This window comes from Salvelinus fontinalis, chromosome 2, assembly GCF_029448725.1.
Source record: "Salvelinus fontinalis isolate EN_2023a chromosome 2, ASM2944872v1, whole genome shotgun sequence".
NCBI lineage: Eukaryota > Metazoa > Chordata > Actinopteri > Salmoniformes > Salmonidae > Salvelinus > Salvelinus fontinalis.
Window position 1 is genome coordinate 71,067,618 of NC_074666.1, and position 20,682 is coordinate 71,088,299.

Genomic DNA, 20,682 nt, shown 5'->3' on the forward strand with positions numbered 1-20,682 from the left:
GAGAGGTAGGGAGGGGATGGGATGGGTTGAGAGGTAGTGAGGGGATGGGAGTGGGTTGAGAGGTAGTGAGGGGATGGGATGGGTTGAGAGGTAGTGAGGGGATGGGAGAGGGTTGAGAGGTAGTGAGGGGATGGGATGGGTTGAGAGGTAGTGAGGGGCTGGGATGGGTTGAGAGGTAGTGAGGGGATGGGAGTGGGTTGAGAGGTAGTGAGGGGGATGGGAGTGGGTTGAGAGGTAGTGAGGGGATGGGATGGGATGGGTTGAGAGGTAGTGAGGGGATGGGATGGGTTGAGAGGTAGTGAGGGGATGGGATGGGTTGAGAGGTAGTGAGGGGATGGGAGAGGGTTGAGAGGTAGTGAGGGGATGGGAGTGGGTTGAGAGGTAGTGAGGGGATGGGATGGGTTGAGAGGTAGTGAGGGGATGGGAGAGGGTTGAGAGGTGGTGAGGGGATGGGAGTGGGTTGAGAGGTAGTGAGGGGATGGGAGAGGGTTGAGAGGTAGTAAGGGGATGGGAAAGGGTTGAGAGGTAGTGAGGGGATGGGAGTGGGTTGAGAGGTAGGGAGGGGATGGGATGGGTTGAGAGGTAGGGAGGGGATGGGAGAGGGTTGAGAGGTAGTGAGGGGATGGGAGTGGGTTGAGAGGTAGTGAGGGGATGGGAGTGGGTTGAGAGGTAGGGAGGGGATGGAATGAGTTGAGAGTTAGTAAGGGGATGGGATTGGGTTGAGAGGTAGGGAGGGGATTTGATGGGTTGAGAGGTAGGGAGGGGATGGGATGGGTTGAGAGGTAGTTGAAGGGATGGGAGTGGGTTGAGAGGTAGTGAGGGGATGGGATGGGTTGAGAGGTAGTGAGGGGATGGGAGAGGGTTGAGAGGTAGTGAGGGATGGGATGGGTTGAGAGGTAGTGAGGGGCTGGGATGGGTTGAGAGGTATTGAGGGGATGGGAGTGGGTTGAGAGGTAGTGAGGGGATGGGATGGGTTGAGAGGTAGTGAGGGGATGGGAGTGGGTTGAGAAGTAGTGAGGGGATGGGAGTGGGTTGAGAGGTAGTGAGGGATGGGATGGGTTGAGAGGTAGTGAGGGGATGGGAGTGGGTTGAGAAGTAGTGAGGGGATGGGAGTGGGTTGAGAGGTAGTGAGGGGCTGGGATGGGTTGAGAGGTATTGAGGGGATGGGAGTGGGTTGAGAGGTAGTGAGGGGATGGGATGGGTTGAGAGGTAGTGAGGGGATGGGAGTGGGTTGAGAAGTAGTGAGGGGATGGGAGTGGGTCGAGAGGTAGTGAGGGGATGGGATGGGTTGAGAGGTAGTGAGGGGATGGGAGTGGGTTGAGAGGTAGTGAGGGGATGGGAGAGGGTTGAGAGGTAGTGTGGGGATGGGAGAGGGTTGAGAGGTAGTGTGGGGATGGGAGAGGGTTGAGAGGCAGTGAGGGGATGGGAGAGGGTTGAGAGGTAGTGTGGGGATGGGAGAGGGTTGAGAGGTAGTGAGGGGATGGGATGGGTTGAGAGGCAGTGAGGGGATGGGAGAGGGTTGAGAGGTAGTGTGGGGATGGGAGAGGGTTGAGAGGCAGTGAGGGGATGGGAGAGGGTTGAGAGGTAGTGTGGGGATGGGAGAGGGTTGAGAGGTAGTGTGGGGATGGGAGTGGGTTGAGAGGTAGTGAGGGGATGGGATGGGTTGAGAGGTAGTGTGGGGATGGGAGTGGGTTGAGAGGTAGTGTGGGGATAGGAGAGGGTTGAGAGGTAGTGTGGGGATGGGAGAGGGTTGAGAGGTAGTGAGGGGATGGGATGGGTTGAGAGGTAGTGTGGGGATGGGATGGGTTGAGAGGTAGTGAGGGGATGGGAGTGGGTTGAGAGGTAGTGAGGGGATGGGATGGGTTGAGAGGTAGTGAGGGGATGGGAGAGGGTTGAGAGGTGGTGAGGGGATGGGAGTGGGTTGAGAGGTAGTGAGGGGATGGGAGAGGGTTGAGAGGTAGTAAGGGGATGGGAAAGGGTTGAGAGGTAGTGAGGGGATGGGAGTGGGTTGAGAGGTAGGGAGGGGATGGGATGGGTTGAGAGTTAGTAAGGGGATGGGATTGGGTTGAGAGGTAGTGAGGGGATGGGAGAGGGTTGAGAGGTAGTGAGGGGATGGGAGTGGGTTGAGAGGTAGTGATGGGATGGGAGTGGGTTGAGAGGTAGGGAGGGGATGGAATGGGTTGAGAGTTAGTAAGGGGATGGGATTGGGTTGAGAGGTAGGGAGGGGATTTGATGGGTTGAGAGGTAGGGAGGGGATGGGATGGGTTGAGAGGTAGTGAGGGGATGGGAGTGGGTTGAGAGGTAGTGAGGGGATGGGATGGGTTGAGAGGTAGTGAGGGGATGGGAGAGGGTTGAGAGGTAGTGAGGGGATGGGATGGGTTGAGAGGTAGTGAGGGGCTGGGATGGGTTGAGAGGTAGTGAGGGGATGGGAGTGGGTTGAGAGGTAGTGAGGGGGATGGGAGTGGGTTGAGAGGTAGTGAGGGGATGGGATGGGATGGGTTGAGAGGTAGTGAGGGGATGGGATGGGTTGAGAGGTAGTGAGGGGATGGGATGGGTTGAGAGGTAGTGAGGGGATGGGAGAGGGTTGAGAGGTAGTGAGGGGATGGGAGTGGGTTGAGAGGTAGTGAGGGGATGGGATGGGTTGAGAGGTAGTGAGGGGATGGGAGAGGGTTGAGAGGTGGTGAGGGGATGGGAGTGGGTTGAGAGGTAGTGAGGGGATGGGAGAGGGTTGAGAGGTAGTAAGGGGATGGGAAAGGGTTGAGAGGTAGTGAGGGGATGGGAGTGGGTTGAGAGGTAGGGAGGGGATGGGATGGGTTGAGAGGTAGGGAGGGGATGGGAGAGGGTTGAGAGGTAGTGAGGGGATGGGAGTGGGTTGAGAGGTAGTGAGGGGATGGGAGTGGGTTGAGAGGTAGGGAGGGGATGGAATGAGTTGAGAGTTAGTAAGGGGATGGGATTGGGTTGAGAGGTAGGGAGGGGATTTGATGGGTTGAGAGGTAGGGAGGGGATGGGATGGGTTGAGAGGTAGTTGAAGGGATGGGAGTGGGTTGAGAGGTAGTGAGGGGATGGGATGGGTTGAGAGGTAGTGAGGGGATGGGAGAGGGTTGAGAGGTAGTGAGGGATGGGATGGGTTGAGAGGTAGTGAGGGGCTGGGATGGGTTGAGAGGTATTGAGGGGATGGGAGTGGGTTGAGAGGTAGTGAGGGGATGGGATGGGTTGAGAGGTAGTGAGGGGATGGGAGTGGGTTGAGAAGTAGTGAGGGGATGGGAGTGGGTTGAGAGGTAGTGAGGGATGGGATGGGTTGAGAGGTAGTGAGGGGATGGGAGTGGGTTGAGAAGTAGTGAGGGGATGGGAGTGGGTTGAGAGGTAGTGAGGGGCTGGGATGGGTTGAGAGGTATTGAGGGGATGGGAGTGGGTTGAGAGGTAGTGAGGGGATGGGATGGGTTGAGAGGTAGTGAGGGGATGGGAGTGGGTTGAGAAGTAGTGAGGGGATGGGAGTGGGTTGAGAGGTAGTGAGGGGATGGGATGGGTTGAGAGGTAGTGAGGGGATGGGAGTGGGTTGAGAGGTAGTGAGGGGATGGGAGAGGGTTGAGAGGTAGTGTGGGGATGGGAGAGGGTTGAGAGGTAGTGTGGGGATGGGAGAGGGTTGAGAGGCAGTGAGGGGATGGGAGAGGGTTGAGAGGTAGTGTGGGGATGGGAGAGGGTTGAGAGGTAGTGAGGGGATGGGATGGGTTGAGAGGCAGTGAGGGGATGGGAGAGGGTTGAGAGGTAGTGTGGGGATGGGAGAGGGTTGAGAGGCAGTGAGGGGATGGGAGAGGGTTGAGAGGTAGTGTGGGGATGGGAGAGGGTTGAGAGGTAGTGTGGGGATGGGAGTGGGTTGAGAGGTAGTGAGGGGATGGGATGGGTTGAGAGGTTGTGAGGGGATGGGAGAGGGTTGAGAGGTGGTGAGGGGATGGGAGTGGGTTGAGAGGTAGTGAGGGGATGGGAGAGGGTTGAGAGGTAGTGAGGGGATGGGATGGGTTGAGAGGTAGTGTGGGGATAGGATAGGGTTGAGAGGTAGTGTGGGGATGTGAGAGGGTTGAGAGGTAGTGAGGGGATGGGATGGGTTGAGAGGTAGTGTGGGGATGGGATGGGTTGAGAGGTAGTGAGGGGATGGGAGTGGGTTGAGAGGTAGTGAGGGGATGGGAGTGGGTTGAGAGGTAGTGAGGGGATGGGATGGGTTGAGAGGTAGTGTAGGGATAGGAGAGGGTTGAGAGGTAGTGTGGGGATGGGAGAGGGTTGAGAGGTAGTGAGGGGATGGGATGGGTTGAGAGGTAGTGTGGGGATGGGATGGGTTGAGAGGTAGTGAGGGGATGGGAGTGGGTTGAGAGGTAGTGATGGGATGGGAGTGGGTTGAGAGGTAGTGAGGGGATGGGATGGGTTGAGAGGTAGTGAGGGAATGGGAGTGGGTTGAGAGGTAGTGAGGGGATGGGAGAGGGTTGAGAGGTAGTGTGGGGATGGGAGAGGGTTGAGAGGTAGTGTGGGGATGGGAGAGGGTTGAGAGGCAGTGAGGGGATGTAAGAGGGTTGAGAGGTAGTGTGGGGATGGGAGAGGGTTGAGAGGTAGTGAGGGGATGGGATGGGTTGAGAGGCAGTGAGGGGATGGGAGTGGGTTGAGAGGTAGTGTGGGGATGGGAGAGGGTTGAGAGGCAGTGAGGGGATGGGAGAGGGTTGAGAGGTAGTGTGGGGATGGGAGAGGGTTGAGAGGTAGTGTGGGGATGGGAGTGGGTTGAGAGGTAGTGAGGGGATGGGATTGGTTGAGAGGTTGTGAGGGGATGGGAGAGGGTTGAGAGGTGGTGAGGGGATGGGAGTGGGTTGAGAGGTAGTGAGGGGATGGGAGAGGGTTGAGAGGTAGTGAGGGGATGGGATGGGTTGAGAGGTAGTGAGGGGATGGGATGGGTTGAGAGGTAGTGTGGGGATGGGATGGGTTGAGAGGTAGTGTGGGGATGGGATGGGTTGAGAGGTGGTGAGGGGATGGGATGGGTTGAGAGGTAGTGTGGGGATGGGATGGGTTGAGAGGTAGTGAGGGGATGGGATGGGTTGAGAGGTAGTGAGGGGATGGGAGTGGGTTGAGAGGTAGTGTGCGGATGGGAGTGGGTTGAGAGGTAGTGAGGGGATGGGAGAGGGTTGAGGGGTAGTGAGGGGATGGGATGGGTTGAGAGGTAGTGTGGGGATGGGAGTGGGTTGAGAGGTAGTGTGCGGATGGGAGTGGGTTGAGAGGTAGTGTGGGGATGGGATGGGTTGAGAGGTAGTGAGGGGATGGGATGGGTTGAGAGGTAGTGAGGGGATGGGATGGGTTGAGAGGTAGTGAGGGGATGGGATGGGTTGAGAGGTAGTGAGGGGATGGGAGTGGGTTGAGAGGCAGTGAGGGGATGGGATGGGTTGAGAGGTTGTGAGGGGATGGGAGAGGGTTGAGAGGCAGTGAGGGGATGGGATGGGTTGAGAGGTTGTGAGGGGATGGGAGAGGGTTGAGAGGCAGTGAGGGGATGGGAGAGGGTTGAGAGGTAGTGTGGGGATGGGAAAGGGTTGAGAGGTAGTGTGGGGATGGGAGTGGGTTGAGAGGTAGTGAGGGGATGGGATGGGTTGAGAGGTTGTGAGGGGATGGGAGAGGGTTGAGAGGTGGTGAGGGGATGGGAGTGGGTTGAGAGGTAGTGAGGGGATGGGAGAGGGTTGAGTGGTAGTGAGGGGATGGGATGGGTTGAGAGGTAGTGAGGGGATGGGATGGGTTGAGAGGTAGTGTGGGGATGGGATGGGTTGAGAGGTAGTGTGGGGATGGGATGGGTTGAGAGGTGGTGAGGGGATGGGATGGGTTGAGAGGTAGTGTGGGGATGAGATGGGTTGAGAGGTAGTGAGGGGATGGGATGGGTTGAGAGGTAGTGAGGGGATGGGAGTGGGTTGAGAGGTAGTGTGCGGATGGGAGTGGGTTGAGAGGTAGTGAGGGGATGGGATGGGTTGAGAGGTAGTGAGGGGATGGGAGAGGGTTGAGGGGTAGTGAGGGGATGGGATGGGTTGAGAGGTAGTGTGGGGATGGGAGTGGGTTGAGAGGTAGTGTGCGGATGGGAGTGGGTTGAGAGGTAGTGTGGGGATGGGATGGGTTGAGAGGTAGTGAGGGGATGGGATGGGTTGAGAGGTAGTGAGGGGATGGGATGGGTTGAGAGGTAGTGAGGGGATGGGAGTGGGTTGAGAGGTAGTGAGGGGATGGGAGTGGGTTGAGAGGCAGTGAGGGGATGGGATGGGTTGAGAGGTAGTGAGGGGATGGGAGAGGGTTGAGGGGTAGTGAGGGGATGGGATGGGTTGAGAGGTAGTGTGGGGATGGGATGGGTTGAGAGGTAGTGAGGGGATGGGATGGGTTGAGAGGTAGTGAGGGGATGGGAGTGAGTTGAGAGGTAGTGAGGGGATGGGGGTGGGTTGAGAGGTAGTGAGGGGATGGTAGAGGGTTGAGAGGTAGTGTGGGGATGGGAGTGAGTTGAGAGGTAGTGAGGGGATGGGAGTGGGTTGAGAGGTAGTGTGGGGATGGGAGAGGGTTGAGAGGTAGTGAGGGGATGGGAGTGGGTTGAGAGGTAGTGTGGGGATGGGGGTGGGTTGAGAGGTAGTGAGGGGATGGGAGAGGGTTGAGAGGTAGTGAGGGGATGGGAGTGGGTTGAGAGGTAGTGAGGGGATGGGAGTGTGTTGAGAGGTAGTGAGGGGATGGGAGTGGGTTGAGAGGTAGTGAGGGGATGGGAGAGGGTTGAGAGGTAGTGAGGGGATGGGATGGGTTGAGAGGTAGTGAGGGGATGGGAGTGAGTTGAGGGGTAGTGAGGGGATGGGATGGGTTGAGAGGTAGTGTGGGGATGGGAGTGGGTTGAGAGGAAGTGAGAGGATGGGATGTGTTGAGAGGTAGTGAGGGGATGGGAGAGGGTTGAGAGGTAGTGAGGGGATGGGAGAGGGTTGAAAGGTAGTGTGGGGATGGGAGAGGGTTGAGAGGTAGTGTGGGGATGGGAGAGGGTTGAGAGGCAGTGAGGGGATGGGAGAGGGTTGAGAGGTAGTGTGGGGATGGGAGAGGGTTGAGAGGTAGTGAGGGGATGGGATGGGTTGAGAGGCAGTGAGGGGATGGGAGAGGGTTGAGAGGTAGTGTGGGGATGGGAGAGGGTTGAGAGGCAGTGAGGGGATGGGAGAGGGTTGAGAGGTAGTGTGGGGATGGGAGAGGGTTGAGAGGTAGTGTGGGGATGGGAGTGGGTTGAGAGGTAGTGAGGGGATGGGATGGGTTGAGAGGTTGTGAGGGGATGGGAGAGGGTTGAGAGGTGGTGAGGGGATGGGAGTGGGTTGAGAGGTAGTGAGGGGATGGGAGAGGGTTGAGAGGTAGTAAGGGGATGGGATGGGTTGAGAGGTAGTGAGGGGATGGGATGGGTTGAGAGGTAGTGTGGGGATGGGATGGGTTGAGAGGTAGTGTGGGGATGGGATGGGTTGAGAGGTGGTGAGGGGATGGGATGGGTTGAGAGGTAGTGTGGGGATGGGATGGGTTGAGAGGTAGTGAGGGGATGGGATGGGTTGAGAGGTAGTGAGGGGATGGGAGTGGGTTGAGAGGTAGTGTGCGGATGGGAGTGGGTTGAGAGGTAGTGTGGGGATGGGATGGGTTGAGAGGTAGTGAGGGGATGGGATGGGTTGAGAGGTAGTGAGGGGATGGGAGAGGGTTGAGAGGTAGTGTGCGGATGGGATGGGTTGAGAGGTAGTGAGGGGATGGGATGGGTTGAGAGGTAGTGTGGGGATGGGAGTGGGTTGAGAGGTAGTGTGGGGATGGGAGAGGGTTGAGAGGTAGTGTGCGGATGGGATGGGTTGAGAGGTAGTGAGGGGATGGGAGTGGGTTGAGAGGTAGTGTGGGGATGGGAGTGGGTTGAGAGGTAGTGTGGGAATAGGAGAGGGTTGAGAGGTAGTGAGGGGATGGGAGAGGGTTGAGAGGTAGTGAGGGGATGGGAGAGGGTTGAGAGGTAGTGAGGGGATGGGATGGGTTGAGAGGTAGTGAGGGGATGGGAGAGGGTTGAGAGGTAGTGAGGGGATGGGATGGGTTGAGATGTAGGGAGGGGATGGGAGAGGGTTGAGAGGTAGTGAGGGGACGGGATGGGTTGAGAGGTAGTGAGGGGATGGGATGGGTTGAGAGGTAGTGAGGGGATGGGATGGGTTGAGAGGTAGGGAGGGGATTGGATGGGTTGAGAGGTAGTGTGGGGATGGGAGAGGGTTGAGAGGTAGTGTGGGGATGGGATGGGTTGAGAGGTAGTGAGGGGATGGGAGTGGGTTGAGAGGTAGTGAGGGGATGGGAGTGGGTTGAGAGGTAGTGAGGGGATGGGATGGATTGAGAGGTAGTGAGGGGATGGGAGTGGGTTGAGAGGTAGTGTGGGGATGGGAGTGGGTTGAGAGGTAGTGTGGGAATAGGAGAGGGTTGAGAGGTAGTGAGGGGATGGGAGAGGGTTGAGAGGTAGTGAGGGGATGGGAGAGGGTTGAGAGGTAGTGAGGGGATGGGATGGGTTGAGAGGTAGTGAGGGGATGGGAGAGGGTTGAGAGGTAGTGAGGGGATGGGATGGGTTGAGATGTAGGGAGGGGATGGGAGAGGGTTGAGAGGTAGTGAGGGGACGGGATGGGTTGAGAGGTAGTGAGGGGATGGGATGGGTTGAGAGGTAGTGAGGGGATGGGATGGGTTGAGAGGTAGGGAGGGGATTGGATGGGTTGATAGGTAGTGTGGGGATGGGAGAGTGTTGAGAGGTAGTGAGGGGATGGGATGGGTTGAGAGGTAGTGAGGGGATGGGAGTGGGTTGAGAGGCAGTGAGGGGATGGGAGAGGGTTGAGAGGTAGTGTGGGGATGGGAGAGGGTTGAGAGGCAGTGAGGGGATGGGAGAGGGTTGAGAGGTAGTGTGGGGATGGGAGAGGGTTGAGAGGTAGTGAGGGGATGGGAGTGGGTTGAGAGGTAGTGAGGGGATGGGATGGGTTGAGAGGTAGTGAGGGGATGGGAGTGGGTTGAGAGGTAGTGAGGGGATGGGAGTGGGTTGAGAGGCAGTGAGGGGATGGGATGGGTTGAGAGGTAGTGAGGGGATGGGAGAGGGTTGAGGGGTAGTGAGGGGATGGGATGGGTTGAGAGGTAGTGTGGGGATGGGATGGGTTGAGAGGTAGTGAGGGGATGGGATGGGTTGAGAGGTAGTGAGGGGATGGGAGTGAGTTGAGAGGTAGTGAGGGGATGGGGGTGGGTTGAGAGGTAGTGAGGGGATGGGAGAGGGTTGAGAGGTAGTGTGGGGATGGGAGTGAGTTGAGAGGTAGTGAGGGGATGGGAGTGGGTTGAGAGGTAGTGTGGGGATGGGAGAGGGTTGAGAGGTAGTGAGGGGATGGGAGTGGGTTGAGAGGTAGTGTGGGGATGGGGGTGGGTTGAGAGGTAGTGAGGGGATGGGAGAGGGTTGAGAGGTAGTGAGGGGATGGGAGTGGGTTGAGAGGTAGTGAGGGGATGGGAGTGTGTTGAGAGGTAGTGAGGGGATGGGAGTGGGTTGAGAGGTAGTGAGGGGATGGGAGAGGGTTGAGAGGTAGTGAGGGGATGGGATGGGTTGAGAGGTAGTGAGGGGATGGGAGTGAGTTGAGGGGTAGTGAGGGGATGGGATGGGTTGAGAGGTAGTGTGGGGATGGGAGTGGGTTGAGAGGAAGTGAGGGGATGGGATGTGTTGAGAGGTAGTGAGGGGATGGGAGAGGGTTGAGAGGTAGTGAGGGGATGGGAGAGGGTTGAAAGGTAGTGTGGGGATGGGAGAGGGTTGAGAGGTAGTGTGGGGATGGGAGAGGGTTGAGAGGCAGTGAGGGGATGGGAGAGGGTTGAGAGGTAGTGTGGGGATGGGAGAGGGTTGAGAGGTAGTGAGGGGATGGGATGGGTTGAGAGGCAGTGAGGGGATGGGAGAGGGTTGAGAGGTAGTGTGGGGATGGGAGAGGGTTGAGAGGCAGTGAGGGGATGGGAGAGGGTTGAGAGGTAGTGTGGGGATGGGAGAGGGTTGAGAGGTAGTGTGGGGATGGGAGTGGGTTGAGAGGTAGTGAGGGGATGGGATGGGTTGAGAGGTTGTGAGGGGATGGGAGAGGGTTGAGAGGTGGTGAGGGGATGGGAGTGGGTTGAGAGGTAGTGAGGGGATGGGAGAGGGTTGAGAGGTAGTAAGGGGATGGGATGGGTTGAGAGGTAGTGAGGGGATGGGATGGGTTGAGAGGTAGTGTGGGGATGGGATGGGTTGAGAGGTAGTGTGGGGATGGGATGGGTTGAGAGGTGGTGAGGGGATGGGATGGGTTGAGAGGTAGTGTGGGGATGGGATGGGTTGAGAGGTAGTGAGGGGATGGGATGGGTTGAGAGGTAGTGAGGGGATGGGAGTGGGTTGAGAGGTAGTGTGCGGATGGGATGGGTTGAGAGGTAGTGAGGGGATGGGATGGGTTGAGAGGTAGTGTGGGGATGGGAGTGGGTTGAGAGGTAGTGTGGGGATGGGAGAGGGTTGAGAGGTAGTGTGCGGATGGGATGGGTTGAGAGGTAGTGAGGGGATGGGAGTGGGTTGAGAGGTAGTGTGGGGATGGGAGTGGGATGAGAGGTAGTGTGGGAATAGGAGAGGGTTGAGAGGTAGTGAGGGGATGGGAGAGGGTTGAGAGGTAGTGAGGGGATGGGAGAGGGTTGAGAGGTAGTGAGGGGATGGGATGGGTTGAGAGGTAGTGAGGGGATGGGAGAGGGTTGAGAGGTAGTGAGGGGATGGGATGGGTTGAGATGTAGGGAGGGGATGGGAGAGGGTTGAGAGGTAGTGAGGGGACGGGATGGGTTGAGAGGTAGTGAGGGGATGGGATGGGTTGAGAGGTAGTGAGGGGATGGGATGGGTTGAGAGGTAGGGAGGGGATTGGATGGGTTGAGAGGTAGTGTGGGGATGGGAGAGGGTTGAGAGGTAGTGTGGGGATGGGATGGGTTGAGAGGTAGTGAGGGGATGGGAGTGGGTTGAGAGGTAGTGAGGGGATGGGAGTGGGTTGAGAGGTAGTGAGGGGATGGGATGGATTGAGAGGTAGTGAGGGGATGGGAGTGGGTTGAGAGGTAGTGTGGGGATGGGAGTGGGTTGAGAGGTAGTGTGGGAATAGGAGAGGGTTGAGAGGTAGTGAGGGGATGGGAGAGGGTTGAGAGGTAGTGAGGGGATGGGAGAGGGTTGAGAGGTAGTGAGGGGATGGGATGGGTTGAGAGGTAGTGAGGGGATGGGAGAGGGTTGAGAGGTAGTGAGGGGATGGGATGGGTTGAGATGTAGGGAGGGGATGGGATGGGTTGAGAGGTAGGGAGGGGATTGGATGGGTTGAGAGGTAGTGTGGGGATGGGAGAGGGTTGAGAGGTAGTGAGGGGATGGGATGGGTTGAGAGGTAGTGAGGGGATGGGAGTGGGTTGAGAGGCAGTGAGGGGATGGGAGAGGGTTGAGAGGTAGTGTGGGGATGGGAGAGGGTTGAGAGGCAGTGAGGGGATGGGAGAGGGTTGAGAGGTAGTGTGGGGATGGGAGAGGGTTGAGAGGTAGTGAGGGGATGGGAGTGGGTTGAGAGGTAGTGAGGGGATGGGAGTGGGTTGAGAGGTAGTGAGGGGATGGGAGTGGGTTGAGAGGTAGTGAGGGGATGGGAGAGGGTTGAGAGGTTGTGAGGGAATGGGATGGGTTGAGAGGTAGTGAGGGGATGAGATGGGTTGAGAGGTAGTGAGGGGATGGGAGTGGGTTGAGAGGTAGTGAGGGGATGGGATGGGTTGAGAGGTAGTGAGGGGATGGGATGGGTTGAGAGGTTGTGAGGGGATGGGATGGGTTGAGAGGTAGTGAGGGGATGGGATGGGTTGAGAGGTAGTGAGGGGATGGGATGGGTTGAGAGGTTGTGAGGGGATGGGAGTGGGTTGAGAGGTAGTGAGGGGATGGGATGGGTTGAGAGGTAGTGTGGGGATGGGAGTGGGTTGAGAGGTAGTGTGGGGATGGGAGAGGGTTGAGAGGTAGTGTGCGGATGGGATGGGTTGAGAGGCAGTGAGGGGATGGGAGTGGGTTGAGAGGTAGTGTGGGGATAGGAGAGGGTTGAGAGGTAGTGTGGGGATGGGAGAGGGTTGAGAGGTAGTGAGGGGATGGGATGGGTTGAGAGGTAGTGTGGGGATGGGATGGGTTGAGAGGTAGTGAGGGGATGGGAGTGGGTTGAGAGGTAGTGAGGGGATGGGATGGATTGAGAGGTAGTGAGGGGATGGGAGAGGGTTGAGAGGTAGTGTGGGGATGGGAGAGGATTGAGAGGCAGTGAGGGGATGGGAGAAGGTTGAGAGGTAGTGTGGGGATGGGAGAGGTTTGAGAGGTAGTGAGGGGATGGGATGGGATGGGTTGAGAGGCAGTGAGGGGATGGGAGAGGGTTGAGAGGTAGTGTGGGGATGGGACAGGGTTGAGAGGCAGTGAGGGGATGGGAGAGGGTTGAGAGGTAGTGTGGGGATGGGAGAGGGTTGAGAGGTAGTGTGCGGATGGGAGTGGGTTGAGAGGTAGTGTGGGGATGGGAGTGGGTTTAGAGGTAGTGTGGGGATGGGAGAGGGTTGAGAGGTAGTGAGGGGATGGGAGTGGTTTGAGAGGTAGTGTGGGGATGGGAGTGGGTTGAGAGGTAGTGTGGGGATGGGAGAGGGTTGAGAGGTAGTGAGGGGATGGGATGGGTTGAGAGGCAGTGAGGGGATGGGAGAGGGTTGAGAGGTAGTGTGGGGATGGGACAGGGTTGAGAGGCAGTGAGGGGATGGGAGAGGGTTGAGAGGTAGTGTGGGGATGGGAGAGGGTTGAGAGGTAGTGTGGGGATGGGAGTGGGTTGAGAGGTAGTGAGGGGATGGGATGGGTTGAGAGGTTGTGAGCGGATGGGAGAGGGTTGAGAGGTGGTGAGGGGATGGGAGTGGGTTGAGAGGTAGTGAGGGGATGGGAGAGGGTTGAGAGGTAGTGAGGGGATGGGAGAGGGTTGAGAGGTAGTGTGCGGATGGGATGGGTTGAGAGGTAGTGAGGGGATGGGATGGGTTGAGAGGTAGTGTGCGGATGGGATGGGTTGAGAGGTAGTGAGGGGATGGGATGGGTTGAGTCGTAGTGAGGGGATGGGATGGGTTGAGAGGTAGTGTGCGGATGGGAGTGGGTTGAGAGGTAGTGAGGGGATGGGATGGGTTGAGAGGTAGTGAGGGGATGGGAGTGGGTTGAGAGGTAGTGAGGGGATGGGATGGGTTGAGAGGTAGTGTGGGGATGGGAGTGGGTTGAGAGGTAGTGTGCGGATGGGATGGGTTGAGAGGTAGTGAGGGGATGGGATGGGTTGAGAGGTAGTGAGGGGATGGGAGTGGGTTGAGAGGTAGTGTGGGGATGGGAGTGGGTTGAGAGGTAGTGTGGGAATAGGAGAGGGTTGAGAGGTAGTGAGGGGATGGGAGAGGGTTGAGAGGTAGTGAGGGGATGGGAGAGGGTTGAGAGGTAGTGAGGGGATGGGATGGGTTGAGAGGTAGTGAGGGGATGGGAGAGGGTTGAGAGGTAGTGAGGGGATGGGAGAGGGTTGAGAGGTAGTGAGGGGACGGGATGGGTTGAGAGGTAGTGAGGGGATGGGATGGGTTGAGAGGTAGTGAGGGGATGGGATGGGTTGAGAGGTAGGGAGGGGATTGGATGGGTTGAGAGGTAGTGTGGGGATGGGAGAGGGTTGAGAGGTAGTGTGGGGATGGGAGTGGGTTGAGAGGTAGTGAGGGGATGGGATGGGTTGAGAGGCAGTGAGGGGATGGGAGAGGGTTGAGAGGTAGTGTGGGGATGGGAGAGGGTTGAGAGGTAGTGAGGGGATGGGAGTGGGTTGAGAGGTAGTGAGGGGATGGGATGGGTTGAGAGGTAGTGAGGGGATGGGATGGGTTGAGAGGCAGTGAGGGGATGGGAGAGGGTTGAGAGGTAGTGTGGGGATGGGAGAGGGTTGAGAGGTAGTGAGGGGATGGGATGGGTTGAGAGGTAGTGAGGGGATGGGAGTGGGTTGAGAGGTAGTGAGGGGATGGGAGAGGGTTGAGAGGTAGTGAGGGGATGGGATGGGTTGAGAGGTAGTGAGGGGATGGGATGGGTTGAGAGGTAGTGTGGGGATGGGATGGGTTGAGAGGTAGTGTGGGGATGGGAGTGGGTTGAGAGGTAGTGAGGGGATGGGATGGGTTGAGAGGTTGTGAGCGGATGGGAGAGGGTTGAGAGGTGGTGAGGGGATGGGAGTGGGTTGAGAGGTAGTGAGGGGATGGGAGAGGGTTGAGAGGTAGTGAGGGGATGGGATGGGTTGAGAGGTAGTGAGGGGATGGGATGGGTTGAGAGGTAGTGTGGGGATGGGATGGGTTGAAAGGTAGTGTGGGGATGGGATGGGTTGAGAGGTAGTGTGGGGATGGGATGGGTTGAGAGGTAGTGAGGGGATGGGATGGGTTGAGAGGTAGTGAGGGGATGGGAGTGGGTTGAGAGGTAGTGTGCGGATGGGAGTGGGTTGAGAGGTAGGGAGGGGATGGGATGGGTTGAGAGGTGGTGAGGGGATGGGAGTGGGTTGAGAGGCAGTGTGCGGATGGGATGGGTTGAGAGGTAGTGAGGGGATGGGATGGGTTGAGAGGTAGTGTGGGGATGGGAGTGGGTTGAGAGGTAGTGTGGGGATGGGAGAGGGTTGAGAGGTAGTGTGCGGATGGGATGGGTTGAGAGGTAGTGAGGGGATGGGAGTGGTTTGAGAGGTAGTGTGGGGATGGGAGTGGGTTGAGAGGTAGTGTGGGGATGGGAGAGGGTTGAGAGGTAGTGAGGGGATGGGATGGGTTGAGAGGCAGTGAGGGGATGGGAGTGGGTTGAGAGGTAGTGTGGTAATAGGAGAGGGTTGAGAGGTAGTGAGGGAATGGGAGAGGGTTGAGAGGTAGTGAGGGGATGGGAGAGGGTTGAGAGGTAGTGAGGGGATGGGATGGGTTGAGAGGTAGTGAGGGGATGGGAGAGGGTTGAGAGGTAGTGAGGGGATGGGATGGGTTGAGAGGTAGTGAGGGGATGGGAGTGAGTTGAGAGGAAGGGAGGGGATTGGATGGGTTGAGAGGTAGTGAGGGGATGTGAGTGAGTTGAGTAATAGTGAGGGGATGGGAGTGGGTTGAGAGGTAGGGGAGGGGATTGGAGTGAGTTGAGAGGTAGTGAGGGGATGGGATGGGTTGAGAGGCAGTGAGGGGATGGGAGTGGGTTGAGAGGTAGTGAGGGGATGGGAGAGGGTTGAGAGGTAGTGAGGGGATGGGAGAGGGTTGAGAGGTAGTGAGGGGATGGGAGTGGGTTGAGAGGTGGTGAGGTGATGGGATGGGTTGAGAGGTAGTGAGGGGCTGGGAGTGGGTTGAGAGGTAGTGAGGTGATGGGATGGGTTGAGAGGTAGTGAGGTGATGGGATGGGGAGTGAGCAAGTGCACTCTTCAGGAACAGTATGGAGAATCAGGAAGCAGCCTGTGATCCCCTGGCCTGGATGTGAGGCTGTGCAGCCTTTCTTGGGTGCTCAGGGCCAATATTCATAAAACATGTGAGCATAGTAGTGCTAATCTAGGATCAGGTCCCCCCTGTCCATGTCATCTTACTGATAATGATCTAAAAGGCAACACTGATCCTAGATAAGCACTGTTACTCTGTGGGGCGGCAGGTAGCCTAGAGGTTAGAGAGGCAAGCCAGCAACCAGAGGGTTGCCATTTTGAATCTCGGGTCTGACTGGAAAACTCTGGTGGGAAGTAAACTGGCAATTGGAGGGTCGCTGGTATCAACTCCTAGATGCCAATGCCTGCCCTTGTGCCCTTGAGCAAAGCACCACAGCAGCTCCTGGCCTCCCAGAGTGGCAGCCCCCTGCTCCTCTACAAAACCTCTCTATGTGTCTTTCAGAGGGGTGGGGTTAAAAGTCACATTTCCGTTGGACCTTGTGTGTATTTGACCAATAAAGTCATCTCAATCATATGGTTGAGCTGAGTAAAGGTGTCATTAAAGACTGACTCACTGTCGCATTTCATCCCCTGGTGGATGAGTCCATAGAGGAGGGAGCCACAGTGGTCACAGAACGTGGGACTACCGTACGAGTGGATCTTAAACTTGTGCTTGCTTCTGGGGTCCTGGAAACACACACACAAAGACAGAGATTATTTCATTGTTTGGTCAACTGAAGCTTTCAAGATCAACAGCAGGATATGAAATATAAAATGCCGTAAATTAAAAAACACCCGAATCAATCACAGTGATCAATCAAGATAGAACACTGCTGTTGTTGCTACTTGCTGAGAACATTTCCACTCCACAAAGCCATTTCAGATGAGGTAGTTATTGATCCCTTCTCTATTTCATCAAATGTCAGTGCACTTCGGGACAAGTTCATTAGGACACACTGTAGCAAAGCATTTTGCAACTGAAAAGGAAAACAAGTGTTTATTATAAAACAAATCAGGTAGCACCTTCCCGTTTCACAAATGTTTCCCTATTTTCTGCCTAATGAACAGTACCCAGCTCTACCAATACATACGCTTCGACTACCGGCTCAAATAAGATGGTATGCCTCCAATCCCATAATTCAACAGCCTGTCGCTCCATCTCTCCAACATCTGATGGAATAAATGTGGGATGGAGAGAGAGCTGTGGAGCTCTGTGGAGCCAGGCAGACGCTTTGATTTGTTGTATTGTGGAACTGTTCTCCATAATGATGAGGAAGACTGATGTGGATGTGGGAAAATGTGTGTGTGTGTGTTGTGAATGGCACTGCTGAGTTTCCCTGCCCTACTATCATATTCAGTACAGTAAAGTATGGAGAGAGGTGAAGAGGGGTTGTACTGTAGGATAGTGTCTCAAGGGTTGGAAATAGGATGTCTATCTGTACTGTCTGTTATTCTGATGAATCCGCTTCAAATTTGCATTACATTCAGTTTTTCTTATCACTTGAAAAATCACACATTGAATGAAAACTGTATCACACAATCAAAATTAGGTTAATCTTGAAAACATGGTTTACACTACATTATATCCTGAGTGTGAGTACGTAGGAAGCTATAGCTTCTTGACTTGTGACCTCATGGTGTCTCACTCTATACTGAGAGGAATCCCTTTCTAATCCACCAGCTGTTTATCTTGGACAAAACATCTGGCAGCATCACTGGGTTAGGCTGAGCTAATGAGCCAACTTTCCATCAATGTTAGAAAGCTAAGATACAAAGGAAGACTACTAGCTGAAGGGTGAGATTGATTTAGAGTGGGGGTTGGAAGAGAAAACACAACAAACTAATGTTGGATTGATACGTCATCCATTGTGTAGGCTAACTGAATTTGGAATGTGGAATGTTAAAATGTGTATATCTACTGTTAAGTAAAGCTTTAACTCAGCTATAATGAGTATATCTACTGTTAAGTAAAGCTTTAACTCAGCTATAATGAGTATATCTACTGTTAAGTAAAGCTTTAACTCAGCTATAATGAGTATATCTACTGTTAAGTAAAGCTTTAACTCAGCTATAATGAGTATATCTACTGTTAAGTAAAGCTTTAACTCAGCTATAATGAGTATAGCTCCTGTTAAGTAAAGCTTTAACCCTGCTATAATGAGTATATCTACTGTTAAGTAAAGCTTTAACCCTGCTATAATGAGTATAGCTCCTGTTAAGTAAAGTGTTAACCTTGCTATAATGAGTATAGCTACTGTAAGCGCTAAAATTTTCAAAAAGCAATCATAATAAAAACCTGTGAAGTCGTTTGGGTAAACCTGACACCTCAAACTAACCAAATGTGTCATAACTCCTGTATCTATAATATCTTTCACATATGAAAGAGAGTAAACCAGGTTTCATCATCATCCTCAGAGAAACTGTCCTTGACACAAACACAGCCAACAATATAGACTGTGATTGGCAGGGAGTGAATCATCGGGAGGATTCCAACAATGTTGGCATTTAAGCAAGTTTAATTTAAGCACCTCTTCCTCTCTGGCACACCTACAAGCCTTGGCTGCCTCAGAATAACATAACAAGATAATGGACAGATCACTCTCCTTCTTTTGGGCCACTGTAGGGATGTGCTATCGTGGGACTGGGATCTATATCTGTCCAGGCCTTCCTTCAGGGATCCTGTCTCTACACTCTACTGATCTAGTTTGGTGGATCCTGTCTCTACACTACTGGTGTGGTCTGGTGGAGCATGTCTCTACACTCTACTGGTCTGGTGGAGCATGTCTCTACACTCTACACTCTACTGGTCTGGTGGAGCCTGTCTCTACACTCAACACTCTACTGGTCTGGTGGAGCATGTCTCTACACTCTACACTCTACTGGTCTGGTGGAGCCTGTCTCTACACTCTACACTCTACTGGTCTGGTGGAGCATGTCTCTACACTCTACACTCTACTGGTCTGGTGGAGCCTGTCTCTACACTCTACACTCTACTGGTCTGGTGGAGCCTGTCTCTACACTCAACACTCTACTGGTCTGGTGGAGCCTGTCTCTACACTCTACACTCTACTGGTCTGGTGGAGCCTGTCTCTACACTCTACACTCTACTGGTCTGGTGGAGCCTGTCTCTACACTCTACACTCTACTGGTCTGGTGGAGCATGTCTCTACACTCTACACTCTACTGGTCTGGTGGAGCCTGTCTCTACACTCTACACTCTACTGGTCTAGTTTGGTGGATCCTGTCTCTACACTCTACTGATCTAGTTTGGTGGATCCTGTCTCTACACTACTGGTGTGGTCTGGTGGAGCATGTCTCTACACTCTACAGGTCTGGTGGAGCCTGTCTCTACACTCTACACTCTACTGGTCTGGTAGACACTGTCTCTACACTCTACTGACCTAATCTGGTGGATCCTGTCTCTACACTCTGCTGGTCTGGTGGATCCTGTCTCTACACTCTGCTGGTCTGGTGGATCCTGTCTCTACACTCTGCTGGTCTGGTGGATCCTGTCTCTACACTCTGCTGGTCTGGTGGATCCTGTTTCTACACTCTACTGGTCTGGTGGATCCTGTCTCTACACTTTACTGGTCTGATGGATCCTGTCTCTACACTCTACTGGTCTGGTGGATCCTGTCTCTACACTCTACTGGTCTGGTGGATCCTGTCTCTACACTCTACTGGTCTGGTGGATCCTGTCTCTACACTCTACTGTTCTGGTGGATCCTGTCTCTACACTCTACTGGTCTAATCTGTGTCTCCTGACCCCTCCTGTCTCAGTCTCCAGTATTTACGCTGCAGTAGTTTATGTGTCGGGGGGCTAGGGTCAGTTTGTTATATCTGGAGTACTTCTCCTGTCTTATCCGGTGTCCTGTGTGAATTTAAGTATGCTCTCTCTAATTCTCTCTTTCTTTCTCTCGGAGGATCTGAGCCAAAGGACGATGCCTGAGGACTACCTGGCATGATGACTCCTTGCTGTCCCCAGTCCACCTGGCCGTGCTGCTGCTCCAGTTTCAATTGTTCTGCCTGCAGCTATGGAACCCTGACCTGTTCACCGGACGTGCTACCTATCCAAGACCTGCTGTTTTCAACTCTCTAGAGACAGCAGGAGTGGTAAAGATACTCTTAATGATCGGCTATGAAAAGCCAACTGACATTTACTCCTGAGGTGCTGACTTGCTGCACCCTCGACAACTACTGTGATTATTATTATTTGACCATGCTGGTCATTTATGAACATTTGAACATCTTGGCCATGTTCTGTTATAATCTCCACCCGGCACAGCCAGAAGAGGTCTGGCCACCCCTCCTAGCCTGGTTCCTCTCTAGGATTCTTCCTAGGTTTTGGCCTTTCTAGGAAGTTTTTCCTAGCCACCGTGCTTCTACACCTGCATTGCTTGCTGTTTGGGGTTTTAGGCTGGGTTTCTGTACAGCACTTTGAGATATCTGCTGATGTAAGAAGGGCTATATAAATACATTTGATTTGATTGGATTAATCTGGTGGATCCTGTCTCTACACTCTACTGATCTAATCTGGTGGATCCTGTCTCTACACTCTACTGATCTAATCTGGTGGAACCTGTCTCTACACTCTACTGATCTAATCTGGTGGATCCTGTCTCTACACTCTACTGATCTAATCTGGTGGATCCTGTCTCTACACTCTACTGATCTAATCTGGTGGATCCTGTCTCTACACTCAACTGATCTAATCTGGTGGATCCTGTCTCTACACTCTACTGATCTAATCTGGTGGATCCTGTCTCTACACTCTACTGATCTAATCTGGTGGAACCTGTCTCTACACTCTACTGATCTAATCTGTGTCTCCTGACCCATCCTGTCTCAGTCTCCAGTATTTACGCTGCAGTAGTTTATGTGTCGGGGGGCTAGGGTCAGTTTGTTATATCTGGAGTACTTCTCCTGTCTTATCCGGTGTCCTGTGTGAATTTAAGTATGCTCTCTCTAATTCTCTCTTTCTTTCTCTCGGAGGATCGGAGCCCTAGGACCATGCCTCAGGACTACCTGGCATGATGACTCCTTGCTGTCCCCAGTCCACCTGGCCGTGCTGCTGCTCCAGTTTCAATTATTCTGCCTGCAGCTATGGAACCCTGACCTGTTCACCGGACGTGCTACCTATCCAAGACCTGCTGTTTTCAACTCTCTAGAGACAGCAGGAGCGGTAAAGATACTCTTAATGATCGGCTATGAAAAGCCAACTGACATTTACTCCTGAGGTGCTGACTTGCTGCACCCTCGACAACTA

At 54.7% G+C, this 20,682-nt stretch overlaps 1 protein-coding gene across 1 annotated transcript in view; it reads right to left on the reverse strand.

The window, feature by feature from the left end:
• Nucleotides 1-20,682, reverse strand: part of prkcab (protein kinase C, alpha, b) — a 314,729-nt gene that overhangs the window by 88,078 nt on the left and 205,969 nt on the right. Inside the window, exon 4 of the mRNA XM_055884310.1 lies at nucleotides 15,992-16,103. Coding sequence (XP_055740285.1) covers nucleotides 15,992-16,103 — 112 coding nt within the window. The remainder of the gene's footprint in view (nucleotides 1-15,991; nucleotides 16,104-20,682) is intronic.